The sequence below is a fragment of the Rhizoctonia solani genome, chromosome 6, assembly GCF_016906535.1.
Source record: "Rhizoctonia solani chromosome 6, complete sequence".
In the NCBI taxonomy this organism is placed as follows: Eukaryota; Fungi; Basidiomycota; class Agaricomycetes; order Cantharellales; family Ceratobasidiaceae; genus Rhizoctonia; species Rhizoctonia solani.
In genome coordinates, this window is record NC_057375.1 from 1,271,633 (window position 1) to 1,289,096 (window position 17,464).

A 17,464-nucleotide genomic window follows, 5' to 3' on the forward strand; every position below is an offset into this window, starting at 1 on the left:
CCAGAACGTGTTACGTGCTCCGCACAACATGGTCTGGGACCTTGTATTCCGTTATTCCCCCCTAGGCCCTCTGTAATCCCAAGTTCCAGATCCAAGTCCCGGCCCACAAGGCTTCGGTCTGTTCTCGGCCCCGTGGGTTCGGCATATCTTCTTATTTGCTTTATTCCAGTCATCCGAAATTGTCCGCACCGGATATGGTCAGCCTCCCTCCGGAATGCTGTCCATCGTGCCTGAATCTCCTCCCGCACATGTTTCGTGGACCGTTTCGAGTTGGTCCGTTGGCCAGGGGCGACCGGCCGGCTTCAAGCAATCTTTTCCTTGTGGAAGAAAGAGAAAAAAAAACTGCCGGGCTAGGGGGACATGTGAACTGGGTCCTAGGGCATAACTGGACTCGGGATTAACTGCAAGATGATCCTTTGACCCATCGTCTGATCGGATTTCTCCCTTGTGGTTCATATCGGTACTATTGGCCACCGTAGAATGACGAGGCATGGACCAGCTAGGTGCTTGATTAAAAAAAAGCTACATATAACCGAAAAGGGCAACAGAGGCAATCCAGGGTTTGCATGGTCCTCAGCCTAATGTTGGTGTGGTTGCGTGACTTCGATCAAAATTTTGTCGCTCAATCAGACGCCCAATAAAGAATCTCCTATCCCAAGGCATGGGTTTATCGGTCCTTATACTTGTTATGACAAACAAACTTGTATCGTTGCCCGGTTGACCTAAATATCGGGCAGGATCCCGCAAGTAGAATCTCTCTCTGGATCGGTCATATGTTTTCAGAAGACGATCGGGCATGCTTGCTAGTGGTAATTTGCTTCCTTTTTTTTTTTTTTTGAATGAGGCTGAGCGGTTTGATAGATACAGGCTTGACAGACCTTGGGTCAATATATTAACGGAAAGTTCTCATTGGTGTGCACATAAGCCTTGGATATCTCTCGATAACCCTACATGCATACATATGATCACGATATTCTTTTGGAATCGCGAGCGCTTGAGCGAGAATAGGAGATGCCCTTATGAACATACGGAATAACATACGCCCTTCATGGATTTGGCTGCTACGTGTAGGCGGGGATGGTTGTCATCAAGCGTAACAACCACGTACAAATTGAGGAATGGCAGACAGCGTGAATCATATCACAGCACCAGGAGCCACTCGAGTTGGAGCATGTTTAGTTTATCACCACTCGTCTAAATCCGTTCGGTCTCTATGCCCACCGGATTTCCAATACTCCAACCGACCTACCGTTTACTTCCCACTCTCGTTAACAAGCGATAGGCATGAGCGCGTCGGAATTATTGAGGGTCGCCTCAAAAAGGTCGGTTAAATTTCATATCGGCCAAAGCGGGACTCATATGATTTATTCAAAGGATACTGCTCATCCAGGAAGGGATATCTATGTTGCGAATGTACTGCCGAAACTAATACGTGATACGCACGTTCTCCCGGCCCCTGTGCTGCGCGCACTGGTTCCGCTCGGAATAAAAACTCCCGGTAAGAGTCATGCACGACGCCATTCATGCAATAAGTTTCAATGACTAACTATAAAACTAGCATATCACAAAGAACGACAATAAGGCGGTAACTAAGCTGTAGGGGCTGTGCTATTTTAGAGTGGATCTCGCCATCCGAAACGGACTTCGTAAAGGCTTCCTTTGAGGCCATCATACGATTTTTTCATTCGGAGCTTGTGAGTCGCCGTGTGATCTGGTGGTGTGCGCTTGGCGTATCATGGGCTCTGCGGTAGAAGTAGGTGAGAATGAACGCTTGACTATATTTGGAACATATCTCTTGAGATACTTTACATCTTCGATGATAACAGAATCACGAGGCAATGTGAGTGGTTCTGAATTATCCTGAATCTATTCAAGGAGTATATGCTGCTAAAATGCCGCATGGTGGTTTCGTAAACAACAAACCAAGTCAATACACGTTCCAGTCGGCGACGATGCAATGCACTGATTTCAAATCAACATCCCACCAAGTTCGATTCACTTGGTGTTAGGAACAAGGCTCGTACATATTCGGTGAGCCACAGAGTCGACTTGCTCCGATGATCGGAAAAGCCACATCTGATATTGATGAGCCACCGTCTGCAATAATGGCGAGCATTTCCAACGCAATGGCATATGGTGAGCAAGTCGAGTTCCGTCTTTGATACACCCCTTGTTGTACAGAAGCATCCATACGCTTTGTCCCACGAGTGTGTGTATGTGTGCGTGTGATTACAGCGATTAGAAGGTCTTTATTCACACTGGGTATAAAGTATGAATGGTGCATACAACTTTCGTACAGATCTAACCTTATCGTTTAATTCTTTCGATGAGCGTGGAAGGATACCTTAAGCGTGGACAGCAGTCGAATCCACCTGGTAAATAGGCAAGTGATAGTGTCTTCTTAAACGATCGGCGCGTCAATTGCCTGGTTAACTAAATCATCAACAGCCGCTAAATCTGTAATATAGTTTATTTCAGAGACAAGGTCTGTCCCTGTATAGGAAGTAAAGCGTCGGGAGCCAAACTAACAGGGTCGGTAACGCCGAAAATTGAGACACGCCCTTATAGATACCATACTGTGGCGAGTTGTTGATCTAACTTAGCCTTGAACGCATGTCCGAGCCATCTACCCAGAGTTTTGTAAAGTTATCAGAACGACAACATCTCATTTCCAAGCCGCCGGACTGGAGCACCATGCACTTATATCGGTATGTGTCTCCCAGTGATACAACCACCCTGTGTTAGCGTAGTTGAACGCTCCGGGATCCCCGAACTGATAGTCAAGCTTTCGTTAAGAGATCAATTTGAGTTGAGTGTGCCGAGCAACCACTCCGGCCGATCTAATGCACAAGAGCCATTTACCGTTGGCTGTCAATTCCTCAAGAGGTATGTGCATTTAGATCGGCTGGGAACCTTGCTGGTTTAGGGCCACTTAATTTGAGTTAGCTATGATATGTGGTACCTCATCCCTGAAATGCTTTCTCGTAGCTGGAGAGCCTGTATCATCATGGGCGCCTCTTGCATAGAGTCGGCCGGGACATCCCATTGTAGATGTTTTGTGTTCTATTGGCTTCGTATCTCACGCAAGTTCATCAACTCATATTGACATCGTTTACGACATGTTCAGGTTGCTTAAATTTTCATTAACTATTGAGTTTGTGTTTACTGAGTATATTGTATACTTGCTCACACGTGCACCCTAAAAAACAGGCCAATTTGGATCAATTCGCATAACGTATACATAGATATCAATTTGGTATGAATAAACCAAGCCTACGGCCCATAACTTTACAGCGGAATCGGAAACATCACTGAACATATTCGGCATAACATCATGCATGTACCAAACAATTCAAATGTACTACCCGTGCGTATCTTATATATTTTAGTCGAAGTTTCAATACTTGATCTATTCTTAAGAACAATAGCAGAATACTATTTCATCAACACAAGTATAGTGGTTCAAGTTTGGGCACCTGGTCGGGAAATATTCGCACTTTTTCTTCTTCTTTTTGTCTGTGGGTTGGAAATTTGCGGTGCAATGGCACCATGCGCATGTATAGCACCATTGATATCAACTTTCCGTCGGATGTTTAGGAGAGAGGGGCTCATGTCACTGGGCCCGACTTCAACTATATATATTTGCGTCACCATTGACGAGGAGTGTTAAGTATGGCACTGGGTCTAGTTTCCTCATATTGAACTAGTTTGGCGTCACGAATGTCACCGCGTTGTCAAACATGTGTACTTTGTTTACTATGTCATAGGTCTAAAGCGCATAAGTATTTTCCGAAAAGGCTAATAACAAATAAACTTGAGCCTCCCCAGTCGACCAGATGACATGTGTGACGCCAATTTGATCGGATACACGCAATTTGTCAATCATCGACGCAACTGAAGTCAGTCATCGGATGAGTGGTTTATTGTACTTGGCCTATAAAATGGCACGGTCTAGGAGTATGGGAGGACACTAGCATCAGTTTCACATAACTTTAAGTCTGAATCGCAGTAGCATATAGATCATGGCCAAGTATCAGGTTAGTCATGCTCTTCCTCCCGGACGCTTTAATATGCATATGCTCAATGGTGTCTACTTTAGGTCGGGCAGAAAGTCGAATACACTGCCAGTAAGCAATCTATTCCTTCTTTGGAAGCTTTATGGATTAACTAACCGCTTGTCTATTACTAGTTGGCGGCGGAAACGTTGAAAACTCTTCTACTACCGGAGAGATTATTGAAGTCATAACCGAGCCGGAACCTGCCGGGACAACAGGCAAAACTGTTAAGGTATAGTTTCTTTGATTCCAACATAAGTAGTAGTTAAGCATAAGATGGTTTTTTTAAAGGCTTCCGAAGATGAACCTCGTATGCCAATATATTATTTTTATTCTATGGTTGGTCCGACTAACTTTTCAGCAAAGGTTACTTGATTAGAAATGATAATACTGGTAAGTTAACCTGTCCTAAATAGAGGGAACCCATGCTTACGACACTCTTGTAGGCAAGGACACAGCTTACAAAGCTGATAATATCGTTAGAGTTATCTAGTCATATTTCGGCATATCTGTAGTTGTAGCTCACGTATAGTGTGAACGACAAAGTCTTTACATATCTAGTCTGTTTGAGCGCGTTACCTTAAGTAGCCACATTTGCCACTACACAAGTTATGTAAGCATCCCTTGACAGCTAATTTCATGGGTTAAAGAGCAACTTCAATATGGCAGCATACTTAACTGATGAGTTTACACAGATCACCGCCAGTGACTTAGTAGTATCTGAGCTCAATTGGTATATCTACCAGAGAGATGCCATAGTTACACATAGTTTAGCATATATTTTCGCCTATTTTCGCGGTTGTGTTAAGCTCCCTCGAGCTCATAGTCGATATCTGAAAAATTGGCATTTAAAGCCCGGATAATTGTTCTCCCCTTTGTTCGTAAGTATAAGACACGGAAACATGGCGTGATTTTCTTATTTTTTCATCGTTTTTGGAGTACGTGCACACATTTGTATGATCGATCGATCGCAGTACTTTTTGCTGCTGGTAAACATTGTTTAAGTGTCCCGAGTGGGTCTTAAGCGCAGGTTAACCAGGCCCACACAATCTAACGCACTTCAATCATCAACACCTTAACAGTTGAGATTCTGTCAGTGGTTATCCCATTTTATCATCCGTGTAAAAGTGGAGGCAAGTGGAGGTGGGGCAGGTTTCTGCTGCTCGTAAGCCCCCATTACTCATCTTCTATGCTCATGTGGTAGCTTTGATTCGATGTGGACCCGGCCTGCATATCTTTTTCCAGAGACTTGAACTTGAGGAAATGCTATGTGATGTCACGCATGGTATCGATGAGATTTGATTCAAGACAAACATCAAATTGTATTCAGCCTAACGGGTGAAGATGTCCGCGTTGGTGTGTAATACTTCAGACCTAAGACCAAGGGTGGTTCGGCCCGGGATTGTGAGCCCTGAGTCACCTAACGCCCATACCTCCCGCGCGTATATTGGCCGCTTTAGGTGCTTTTATCGAAATAGAAAAGGAGCCATTGATAACCAATGCGATAATTTGATACTATGTAAACTGAACTCAAGCCAAAATATGTTTTATAGCCCCAACTGCACGACCTTTCCGAGCTATTTAGCTTTCGGGACACAAGTCCTTAAGGCCACGAGTGCCTCATTCACCAAATCAGTAAACATACCTGATCGAGTTGAAGCCCACTTGTCTCACGGCAATGTATTCTCTTATGACATTGAATTCAAATTGACCTAATTATAAAGCTTCAGACGTGTTCCTGAGATAAATAAATATTTCAAGCTAGAGGCTGAATTATGGGCCAAACTGTTAGACACTTGACTTGTGCTAGAGTGCTTCAAGTAATGTAGTGATTGTCGTATCACAGCTCGGAGCATTCCTGTTTATGGATGTCCACTACTTTGTAAGATATAAAACATATATTTGACAAGTCCAATTGCGCCTAAGGCTTTATTTATTGAATGTATTGTATCTCTGGACGATGTCAAGGCGAATCGTTGCACTTGAAGCTGGAATAAGTTGCAAGTATTGACTTACTCAAACATATCTGATATAAGGATGCTCAAAGTTCTCTAGAAAAGGTAGCCATAGTCGGCAAGAGGCCGATAATTATAAAACAAGCATTTCAGCCAAAGGAGATGGCAACCCGAGTATAGATTAACAAACTATGCGTGGATCCCCAAACTAAACTTGGGTGCTTCCCTGTAAAGAGTCATAATGACGACAAGTTTTGTCCATCCTAAAAAAACCGCATGATAGTTCGTAATAAATGCGCGCGTAAAGAGATTTCGGGTGTAACGTTTGCATCACACACAGGAGCCTTATGAATAAGTCCAAAAAAGCGCTTGATTGAGTCAGAGGTAGGTTATTAATCATACTAGCGCGGATCGCGGTTAGCGCGTCAGATTACATGCGTATGTTGAGTGGACTAAATGAATCATGGGACAATCTCATTTCAGAAGGTTTTCTCGCGGTACACAGCCGAGGAAAAGGGGTAAATAGAGTGACGGCAGTTTCCGGAACTGGCATTGGTTGCTGCGAGTTTCTAGTGAATTCCATCCTACGTTATAATGTTAAGGCTCACATGCATACGTGCGACAGAAAGCTACAGCTGAAGTTTCGTGAAACACATTCCAACCTCCTATTAAATTCCTAGTCAAGTAGATTAGTGGGCACACAGAGCCATGGATGAGAATGGGAGAGGTGTACTAAGTGTATGGCAATTTCAAGTAGCCCCAAGTCTCCGGGGAACCATGAATATTCAATAGTTAGCGTCGTTCGACTAGCTATATATATTTAGCAGTGTCGAGGAAAAGAGGGAGAGGCCCAAAGAAGCCCTAACCAGATGGCCTTTGAGGCTTTTTCAGTCGGTTGGAGCTAGTTCTGGTTATAATCATTCAAACGGCTGGTCCGTCCTGTGCGGGAATTCGTTGATCAGACCGGGATTAGGCGGCGTAAGGACGCTTGGGTCACCTAGGTGACTGACAATACCAATGTTCCGGAATGGTACTAATGATATGTTAGCATTGGGATATTATTCTAGAATGTACCTGAAGACGCTGTCATAGTTGCTTGCGTGCTCTAACTACACGGCCCGGTCATGAACTGTTTACTCACCAGAGGTGAGTCAAACCTATGCCATTAACCTTGATATCTAAGTTTTTTTTTTTTTATCGTATGATACCACGAATGCGTCGACCAGCCTATGAGCCAGCTGATCGACCGAGAGCATCGGGCTCGGGTGGATTGCGTACCTATTACCGAGCCATCACCGGCCGAATAGATATGCTCGGTCTGCGCTCGGTGGTGCCGGTTGATAGGGTCTTTGGCAGTCCAAGCTAATTAAGGTTTTTGGTTGTGCTTCAGGCACTCGAGGCGATGAAAAGAATATTCTTCGAGTATTGCGCAGTGATTGAAAGGGAGGATACACTTGTACCACACATATCTATGCGCGCCTGGGCGTTACGCGCGCGGGGGATGACACGGTGGGTCACATCCTGGAGATAGGAAGATGAGGATGCTTTGAGAGCGCTAGCGGCTATGCTACGATATTACTTTAGCTGTCGATCACTGGCTTGTGATTGTCACAAAGCAAATCCTTTTTCTTGGCGCTAATACGCAAGAACAAGAACGCGTATCGCTCCCTGATTTGATTGGTTTGATGCGATACCAAGGTTACTACCGCCAATGTCTGTAGCAGTGTCGTCGGGGTCGGGTACGCCTCACGACTATCGCCAGGTGTCTGATTGTGCGGGAGGGAGATAGCCGTATCAAAATCACACGCAGGCTTCCCCACATTCAAAACAAAATCTAAAAAGTATACTGGTCACGCTGAGTGACTGGCCGTTGGATTTGCGGGCTGTGACATTCCAACTGTGGGCGCAAAACCAGCGGGGACGAGCTCCGCATCTGAATAAGACATGATGTCGATATACTAATTCGTGTGGTTCTAGAATCAGAGCTAATTAGGATCATAGATATGGCGTCGATGACTATGAAGAAAGCGGTCACGGTGATCGCACTCTGTTCATCGGATTGAGGTTGATTCAGAGTGACGTCGACAACAGCATGTTTTGAATATAAGCGGAAGAAATAGGTCGACTGGTGGAGGTGGGGTGACTTCGAGTCATTAGCAAATGCCGATCTAATCAGTTGGGGGTCAGCAACGATCACGTTTGTCCTAGGCCTTGCCCTGTGCTGCCGGGTGACGCGCAAGCCAAAGGTGAACAGAAATCAACAATAGAATTTTTTTATCTGGTTCGATATTCAAAGTCCTCTTCGAACGATCGACAGGGATGGTAGGGAATGGGAAATGAGAAACGAGCTCAGCCTTGAATTTGGTTCACTCAGTTTTGTAGGCGACAAGAGCGCGGTTATTAGTGATCCGTCGCGCTCGATGTTTCTAGATTTGATTTGTAAGGCTGCAAAACCTTCTGGGCCGCAGATTGGATATCTTAATAAGAGGTGGGTGTATGCGAGCGCCAGTCGTAAAAAAAAAATAAGTGTACCAAGACTTGAGCTAGGCATCATAATGCTGGTGTGTTATGACCGCAGTCAATGAAGCAGTTCTCCAAGAGCAATGCATTACGTGGAAACGGCAGAGCTGCTGGGACTCTGGAACCAATCGGGGGATCAGCAGGCTCTCTGGGGTCCAGTCACGGGCGTCACGCGCGGGTGATGACGAGAAGGGCCTTTTTTGACCGTGCTCAGTCAGAGCTGAGAGCTTTAAATAATTCAGATGTCCAGCCGAGATAGCCTCACATCATGGACAGGAACACATCCCCCTCCGGTTCTTCCATTGGCCCAGACAGGTCTCATCCCCCGAGCATTTACTCGGACCCATCCAAGCGACATGTAATAAATCGAGCATGCGACATTTGTAGGAGGCGAAAGGTGCGAGCTTTAGATACAAAATGTTTCGAATTAGAAGTTTGATGAAAAGGTTAGGTTCGGTGCGATGGTGCTCAAGCAGCGGATGGTCGGTCGTGTGCATACTGTATCAAGCATAATATCGAATGCACTTATAACCAGATGGCCCCGGTTCGTCGAGGACCTTCAAAGGCGTATGTGAAACAAGCAACGGTAAACCACTGTCCCTGACACTACTTTTGTGCAGATATGTAACCCATCTGGAGACTAAGATTGAAAAATTGAAGGAAATGCTTGAACAAGTGAGTGCTCAATTCAGCAACAAGACATGGGGTCTGAGCCTATTCATTAGGCATGTCCCACTTTGGACATCGACGCCGAGCTCGATGCAGAGATAGCCAACGCTCGCAGCCGGCGTACATCTTCCCAGAGCATAAAGAATTCGCCTGCTCTTCCTCCTTCACCCCCGTCCTCGATCACCAACTTGCATGTCGATAATGTATCTGGCAAATCAGCACACCTTTTCCGCGAACCAGGCTCCGCCGGCTCAGTCCCACGAAGCCCCATTGTAACACTGGTCAATTCCCCTCCCATATCGCACCAAAGTCCGAATAGCCAACAATCCCCAGAGGATAACGGCTCAGACGACTTTGACCATGCGAATGATGTATTTGCTCGGTACCATGGGGAGAGCTCTGAAGTAGTGTTCACTCTCGCTGCCAGTGAGCTCAAGCCCACCGGAAACCCACGCATGTTCAAGATTGACCACTCTGGGATCGCATGTCCTGGTGCTATTCCCAAACGCCGGCCCCAATTCTGGGCAACAAACAAGGTAGGCCTTCACGTCTTCTTCATTAAAACATTCTTACCAAAATGTAATACAGTGGGAGCAAGCTGGCGCAGAATACTTTGATTGTAAGTCGAGGCTCACGTTATCTAAATGATATTTGTAATATTCTTTCAGGGAAAGAGATTCTTCATCTTCCACCTCCGGATCTGTTCGAATCTCTCGTCGATCTATTCTTCACCCACGTTTCGCCGCAAATACCTATCATCCATGAACCTACCCTTCGAGTGCAAATATCTCCGGATTACACACCCGTGATTATTCATTTGCGCGCCTAATGCTTGCTATCTGTGCACTCGGGGCTCGCTGGAGCAAGGACCCCAGGGTACTCCACGAAAGCGAGCGTGAAGCGGTTGAGGCTGGAAAAGCGGATGCGACTCGCCTGTCCGCGGGAGTCAAATACTTTAATCAAATACGCCTCTTGCGCAGGTCAATGCCAAAGCCTGCAGTCTTATTTGATATCCAAACTTATGTGGTGAGTATTTGGCCACCAAAGCCGGGAAATGAAACCCTATCCTGACACACCCGCAGTTTTGCGCCATTCTTGTCCATTCGTCATTTGAACCTCATAATGCATGGATAATCATTGGACTTGGGTTACGTTCCGCACAGGATGTCGGCATGCATCGGAAGCGTGTTCCGCCTCCTGGAGAGACATTGAGCGTGGAGGATGAAATGAAGAAGAGGTCATTTTGGTGAGTTGAGGAGTGGGGTTGAGCAGCATTATCCCTAACCCCGTTTCATAGGGCACTATTGTTTTTAGACCGCTCAATGGGGTTGCAGATGGGACGACCGTCGGCTATCCAGGACGTTGAGTGCGTGTTGACAAATAAATATCAACTTTGATACATGCTGACTGCTCACCCCAGTTTGGATCTCGACCCAGTAGTCGACTTTCCTGAATCAAGCTGGCCCGCGGATTCCAAAGCGAATCCTGCTGGATTAAGTTCCGCAGCATACATGAATGCATTGGTTCGCCTTGCTCAGATTGCAGGGTTTGCGCTCCAGACTATAGTACGCTATATTTGTGTTGGTTTATTGCCTTGATATTGAACTAATCGCGCTCATCACAGTTTGCCCTGAATAAGTCCAAGATACGACTAGGCTTCGGGTCTGCCGAGTGGGAAGCCCACTTGGTAATGCAGATAGATTCGGACTTGAATGCTTGGCTTGAAAACATTCCCCCTGAGCGTGCGTTGTTATTGCTATTATAATAGAAGTCTTACTGATTTCTTTTCCAGTTCGATGGAATCCCACTCAACCGAACACAACGTTGCTTTCCCAATCTGCTATGCTCTATGCTGGGTTCTACAACCTGCAAATATGTGTGCACCGCCCGTTTATTATCTCTCGCTCGGGTCAGACTTCGTCTTTGTACCAACCCTCGGTGGCAATAGTGACCAGCGCATCCCGAATGGTCAGCCAAATCCTAGATGGCGTGAGACGAAGAGGAATTATGCCCGGTACTTCGTTGATTTCATCCGCATTTAGTGCAGGGTAAGTGGATTGTTATCATTTCGCCCCGCACGCTTCCATCACTGTGGGGGAGCTCGCGCTGTTGCCCGGTGCCAACGTTGATCCCCCACTTGAACGATCGGGGTGTAGTGGGGTATAATACCCCGAGGATCAGACTGACATGGTCTCGGTTGAGTAGGGTATGCTTGTTGATCTCCATTTGGGGTAGCAAGAAACTTGGGACGGCCGAGGTCGAGGGGCAACGTGAACTGCATTCTTGCATGAAGTTCTTGAGATATGCCGAGCAGTATGTTTTGCTCGCCGGGCGCTTGTGGTAAGTCTCTTGCTCGCTCAGTTGAGGTTTAGTTCGATCCAGATTGCTAATTATGGGTTGTAGGGATATCCTAGCGGACATGTCCACGCAAGGCCAGCTTCCCTTGCCCCCAACAGTAAGTTCCGTATAGCAAATGATAAATCGGGCCGATTTATTCACATGTTATCTATCAGGACACACTCCCCACGCCTCCTCAATCAGACTTGCTGGTCGACCATGCAAGCTTGCCCCAGGCGCAGGCCGCGTTCCGAGATAGCCTTTGGGATACGATGGGTGCAGACGCAATGCAGTTCAACTCGTTCCCGTTCCTGGCTTCGGATAACAATTCTGTGATGGACACATCTATGGATACCATGCTCGCTGCCGAGACATTTATGACTGGAGATATGGTTGATATGTGGTCTACTGCGCCACAAACATTCGAGTGAGCTTTGATTACCCTTTACTGGAAATATGTGGAAGCTGACATCTATTTTGTACCTAGGTGGAATGAATGGGACAATATGATGTCAAGTGTCTCTGCATTGGGCAGTGCAAACGATCTCAACGTGCTTTCGATAAATGAGCAACGATAATTATGTAGTACCATGCTTTTTTCTTGGTTTATGACCCCACAACTTCGGAGCCTTTATTCGTTCATGTTGCATATATTTATTATGCATATCCCTTTTTTTGGTTTGTTACTGTTGCTTGTGTCCGTTAAGGCTTTTATCGTATCACATGTTGTCTCTTTAAGATTGTATTAATACTAGCTTGATAGACCGAATTTTTCATTGTCTTGAACATCACGAGTATATTTCGGAAAGATAAATCGGGAATGGACCGACCCGGATCGTGCTCTAGTGCAATAGTGGCGTCAGACATGGAAACGTGGGTGGTGATGAGATACGGTCTCAAGAATCAATGGATGGTGAGTTATCGTGTACAAATGGTCTAGACACAATTATTGGGTTCGAGATAAACAATTTTTGATGAGATATACACACACATGACATGTTGATAGCGAGCATGTTCTATTTATTTTATCCAATTGGACGATAGGAAACCAACAAGCGATAACTAGATACTACAACGTCCAATGCGTAGTACGAAAAGCAAATGAGAGCACCGAGAAGAGTAGAAGAAATTTGTCAAGTGCTGCGTCAAGTGGGGCGCATGTATACAGGCTAATCGTACAGGTTTTTTTCAATCGCGACACCCCCTCTCTAGCCGACGTGGAAGGTATTGATAAGAGCAACGAGGATCACCATGGTGAGATAGATCCTTCCCTAAACACAAAAATGGAAAGCAGCAAGATAACTTAGAAGCCCGAATAGAATGGGAGATCGTAGCCGTAAGGGAACGAGTTGGGGCCCGTGATTAGTGCCGACGACGGGTGAGGATTTTGTGTTTGCCCTTTACGTTGACGTGGTAGGGGCCTACTTTTGCGTCTCGTGCGACAAGGGGCTCGCCAGACATGTGGTATGCCATTCCAGTCGCATCGATGATGACTTCGGTGTTCTCGCCATATCCGTGGTCGCCTATTGATTCATCCCGAATGGTGTGAGTTGGATGCCAGAGCGCTATTGGCTAGTGGCATTGCGTACACTTACAAGCCTCGTCATCGCATTTGCCGAGACCGGTAAAAGGGTCCACCCAAAAGAGCCAGTCGGTACCATCATGAGCTGGACCGGTGCATAGGACATAGCATGTGCAGCATCCCCAGGTCTCAACGTATGTGTCTTCTTCGCGGGTGGCTAGTCTCCCTCGTCCGTGCTGCGAAATTAAAATCAAATTGGGTTGTAAGTGTAGGTGTGTTGTTGAACCATGGCGAGAAATGGAAGAGACATACGTGAGGGCATTCGAGGCGGCCAGCCTTGGTAGTGGGAGCTAGCGGCATGATAGTCGAAAGTCCAAGCGGACTGAACAAAAAAAAACTACCGGTGCGGTTATGGAGGGGAATTCACGAGAGCGCAGACAGCCGGTGATACATTCTTATATTAGTCCACCGCGCGGATCTGATCGGGTCACGTGCGAACGCATACGCTTTGCTTCAATTGCATCTTCCCCCGAAGCTCGTTCGATCTCTGTTGGATGTACTGTTGTTGTTCTATTCTCTTATCGGTGAGTTGCTTCAATGACACGTCTCAGCTCGCGAATGGGCAACGAGGCTAACTGTAGGCCGGCTTCCCACCCTCGATCGTCATAGTTGAATGGCAAGGGGATGTGTTGTTGGGTGTCTAGTCTGACGTGCCTCCATCAGTCCCTTTCGGACTCATCGGGCTCTCGTGTGTTTTGGTAGCTTTCTCGGATATGCATGTGGATGCCGGATTAGGATGAAAAGGTTATTCACCCACACATGTGATCCTGTCAGCTGGGACTGGACTGTGTGCAATTGGGGGCGAAAAACGTGTACTGGGCTTGTTGGAGCGTGGTAATTCCTATTGAATACATCAATCATCATTATGGCGCATAATGTCGAGCCGCAGTCACTTGATATAGAGTCGAGTGGTGTAAGGGCTTGTAAGACGGACTTGACTAGGACAAAGGGCGTACGCTGGGAAAGAAGTTCCGAACAACGTGTCGAGGAAAGTCCGAAGCTGTGGATGAGAGTAGTAGCTAGTATATCTAATTACAGCCTGCGCCAGAGCTGTAGTTGCCCTCGACAAGGCTTGACTAGTACGTATCGTCGAGCTGTGTGTTATGAGGCTGGGATGAATGCGCTTATGTGAGCTTTGGCTGAGTCAGCGGTTGAATGGAAATGGACCATTGAGGTCTTCCACCATCGACTGCGACTGGCGTCTGTTCTAGCTGTGTATTTCGACTGACTTGGTTCTGCATTTGGCAGAGGCACGTATCGTTGACTGTGAACGGCAGGCGCCGTGAATATCTTTCCGGGCGAATTTCTGTTTCATACTTTTCTGTATCTGGAGAACGCTCCACTCGTTGAACTAAACTGAACCCACAGCAACCTGAACCAACTTGCACGCGACAACTACGACGATAGCTGATTGAATATTGTGCGACGTCTCCTATTAGTATTGAAGCTAGAGGTTGTTGTGTAGCCGCAGCAACATCTGAAATTGGAGTGGACATCAACATGTGAGTGATGAGCTCCGGTGTTGGTGTTGGCGTTCAACTGACTTCCATTCAAGCCTGAACAATCAATGATCCACATTGCTCCCAAGTCGGTTGCGTCTGACTCTGGGACCACCGCCACATCGCCCCCATTTTCTCCGTTTTCGCCGGCTACAAGTGTGGCGAGCGACAACACAGGCACGTCCGATGGTAGGCTCTCCATACGCACCACCGCATGCTTACTTAACTTGCGCTGATGCAGACCACTCGACAGAGCCCGCCGACTTGGGCGCCTTTCAGTCGGTGTTCCGGGCCTTGTCTCAACTCCAGGTTTCCCATCCGCCTCGTACTATGACGTCCCTCGCTACTATTCCTGCCGTTGAAGAAGACGATGATGATGATGACGACGACACAGACCGGAACTTCAACTCGGACGACGATAGCGACCGCTGGGCATCCGCACTCGATGATGAGCAGGATGTAGAGGGCGAGGATGTGGTCACCCCCAGTCGGGACCAACATCATAAGTTTGAATCGTCTGATACTGAAGGAGCAAGCAGTAAGAACACCGACGAGAGCTCAGACGAACAAGTTGCTGCTGCGTATACGTACGATGTTGAGAGTGCCGTTGAAGCCGAGGACAGCCGAACTATTTGGAACCACGAACCGATCGCGTCTTACCTTGTTAGCGCCGCCACCCCAGCTCCGGACCGTCAAGCCGCTAAATTGAGGCAGCTTGGTGGAGAATATGGCTCCAGGGGCGGAAGGGGAACGTATGTTGATGCCGACCAATCGGTCCCTACCAGTTTCACAATTACCCACGAAGCACTTCTTAGCCAGACGCACGCACTCGCTGAACAGACATTTGTACAACCGCCAGTTCAACCTCAAACATATAGTACGGAAGAATCATCTCCTGCTCCTTATTATACTACAAGCCGTCGGGCGGCATCAGGTCTTCCCCCTGTATACATCCCACCTACGTCGACCGTCCCACTCAACCAACACGTCCCTCGCACACCCGGGCCAGGGGATCCCAACCTTGGCGCTCTCGAACAAGCTCTCGAGTTTTTGGCCGCAGAACGCACGCGTGTGGCGAGCCAACTTGATTCCTCTATCGAAGAATATGCCTATCGTACGACTGAAGGCAAACGCCGCAGACGCAAGCGCAAAAAAGGCGTGCGAGACGAACCCCCAGTCCCACCGGGCGTGACACTCGCGCTCGCCCGGTCCACGTCAAACCTTCATTTGAACAAGGTCCCCACCCCCGTGCGAAGCGGAAACAGCAACAATTCTGGGTCAGCACACGAAAGAACCGACACGGCTGTGCCTTCTCCCTCGGAAGGAACGTCATTTTCTTCCTCGTCTGCGGATCCGAGAAACGTGCGCAGGTCATACTTGCATGATGCGACGGAGGTCCCGCCTGTCCCCGCCCTTCGTCAGCAACAACGTCGTCCGAGCACCGGGACTGCTTACTCCGCCGGACCAGGGATCAGTTCGAACATGTTGGCGCATGAGATTATTGCTTCGTATAGTGTTCCGACTCCCCCGCCTACAGGCCGTCGCGGGGCTCGTCGTACTCAGGGGCGCGGGAACAGCGTAGAGATACAGCAAGTGCCTGCATACGCGCCTCGTATACCAGGCTACGATCCTCGAAACGCCCCACCCGTCGATCCTCGTGTACAATCGATCGGGCAACGTTTGAACGGTGGATCAGGGTCCGGGTCGTCTCCTACGAATATGGAACAGCAGAACGGAGAGAACAAGGTCGCTCGGCTAAGGATGTTGGCCAATACACTTGCAAGGCATTTCCCTGAGGACGCAGGCGCTCTTAGGAGAGCTGCTGAAGGCGGAGGAGGGACTGGATTTGAGCGGCAAGAGAACTTGTTGTATGTGTTTGTTGATCAGTGAGTCATCGATTTACATCCTTCGAAGATAATATACTAATTTTATCATTTATAGCTCTAATATTTTGGTTGGTTTCCTCGAATATTTAAAGAAGAACCCGCAATTGCTTCGCCCCTCGGTCGGATCTCCCAGACGCCTGAAGCCCAAGATCTTGCATACCGCGCTGGTACTCCTGCTTGAACGTGGTCGACCATGCGCACGTCGAATCCTGGTTGCCAGCTCCCCGTTGCACCAGCCCCTGGATGGGGTTGTTGGGATGGGGTATGAAGTGAGCGTTCTCCAACGGGTCGAAATTAAGGAAGGAGATGGTGCATCGCCTTCGCCTCGTCCACGACGACCAGGGGAAATCGGTTCGAGCGAAGACGATAGGAATAACCCCGGCGCCCCTTCTCTGGCACGTACCAACTCATCAGCTCGCAAGACTCCAAACCATCGGCGCACGCCATCCGACAATAGTCGTCCGCGTTATCGAGAAGAAGCCGTCGATGAATTACTCCAGCTCAAACTCTTGCAGACCATCTTGGACACTCCACCCGCGACAATTGTACTCGCTACGGGCGACGGCGCGTCTTCCCAGTTCAACCCTGACGGATTTGTTGGATGCGTCAGGCGCGCGGTCGAGCGTGGGTGGACAGTTGAGCTTGTCGGATGGGAAGAAGGCGTCAGTCGGGCATGGCGTGAACTTGAAAGGGACGTCGCGGGCAGAGGTCCCAGGGCCAAGGGAGGGTTCAGGATCGTTGGACTCGAGCGGTGGGTTGGCGAGTTAATTGATTTGTAGTTGTGTGTGTGTCGTTATTGTATCGATGTATCTATATGTGATATGATATGTTCGCTATCGCTTCGGAAGTCTATGCTGTACAGCGGGGGTCCATGGACTGGTCGGGCTATGTGCAAACGAACTCCGAAGTGACCGTCTTGTGCCTTGGGCGGCTCGGTTGTGAGAGAAAGGTAATTTTTCGG

General features: G+C 47.8%; 5 protein-coding genes across 5 annotated transcripts; 4 read left to right on the forward strand and 1 right to left on the reverse strand.

Annotated features, from left to right (window-relative positions):
- Positions 1–1,118: 1,118 nt before the first annotated feature.
- RhiXN_05835 (uncharacterized protein) lies at positions 1,119–1,581 on the forward strand (the record flags this gene model as incomplete). The annotated part of the gene is made up of 3 exons (XM_043325651.1): positions 1,119–1,322; positions 1,375–1,498; positions 1,559–1,581. 3 exons carry the CDS (start codon positions 1,119–1,121, stop codon positions 1,579–1,581), a joined length of 351 nt encoding a protein of 116 aa, XP_043181083.1.
- A 2,441-nt stretch (positions 1,582–4,022) lies between these two features.
- Positions 4,023–4,548, forward strand: RhiXN_05836 (uncharacterized protein; the record flags this gene model as incomplete). The annotated part of the gene is made up of 6 exons (XM_043325652.1): positions 4,023–4,037; positions 4,100–4,127; positions 4,190–4,287; positions 4,347–4,365; positions 4,422–4,448; positions 4,502–4,548. 6 exons carry the CDS (start codon positions 4,023–4,025, stop codon positions 4,546–4,548), a joined length of 234 nt encoding a protein of 77 aa, XP_043181084.1.
- A 4,517-nt stretch (positions 4,549–9,065) lies between these two features.
- RhiXN_05837 (Fungal specific transcription factor domain) lies at positions 9,066–12,114 on the forward strand (the record flags this gene model as incomplete). Its single annotated transcript, XM_043325653.1, has 15 exons — positions 9,066–9,097; positions 9,151–9,205; positions 9,256–9,735; positions 9,788–9,818; positions 9,868–10,004; positions 10,067–10,225; positions 10,282–10,445; positions 10,497–10,565; positions 10,620–10,764; positions 10,824–10,941; positions 10,992–11,247; positions 11,435–11,539; positions 11,603–11,654; positions 11,713–11,963; positions 12,024–12,114. 15 exons carry the CDS (start codon positions 9,066–9,068, stop codon positions 12,112–12,114), a joined length of 2,145 nt encoding a protein of 714 aa, XP_043181085.1.
- Positions 12,115–12,898: 784 nt separating this feature from the next.
- Positions 12,899–13,418, reverse strand: RhiXN_05838 (uncharacterized protein; the record flags this gene model as incomplete). The annotated part of the gene is made up of 3 exons (XM_043325654.1): positions 12,899–13,059; positions 13,132–13,294; positions 13,371–13,418. 3 exons carry the CDS (start codon positions 13,416–13,418, stop codon positions 12,899–12,901), a joined length of 372 nt encoding a protein of 123 aa, XP_043181086.1.
- Positions 13,419–14,685: 1,267 nt separating this feature from the next.
- RhiXN_05839 (glycosyltransferase family 31 protein) lies at positions 14,686–17,282 on the forward strand (the record flags this gene model as incomplete). The annotated part of the gene is made up of 3 exons (XM_043325655.1): positions 14,686–14,806; positions 14,859–16,503; positions 16,559–17,282. 3 exons carry the CDS (start codon positions 14,686–14,688, stop codon positions 17,280–17,282), a joined length of 2,490 nt encoding a protein of 829 aa, XP_043181087.1.
- Positions 17,283–17,464: the final 182 nt, after the last annotated feature.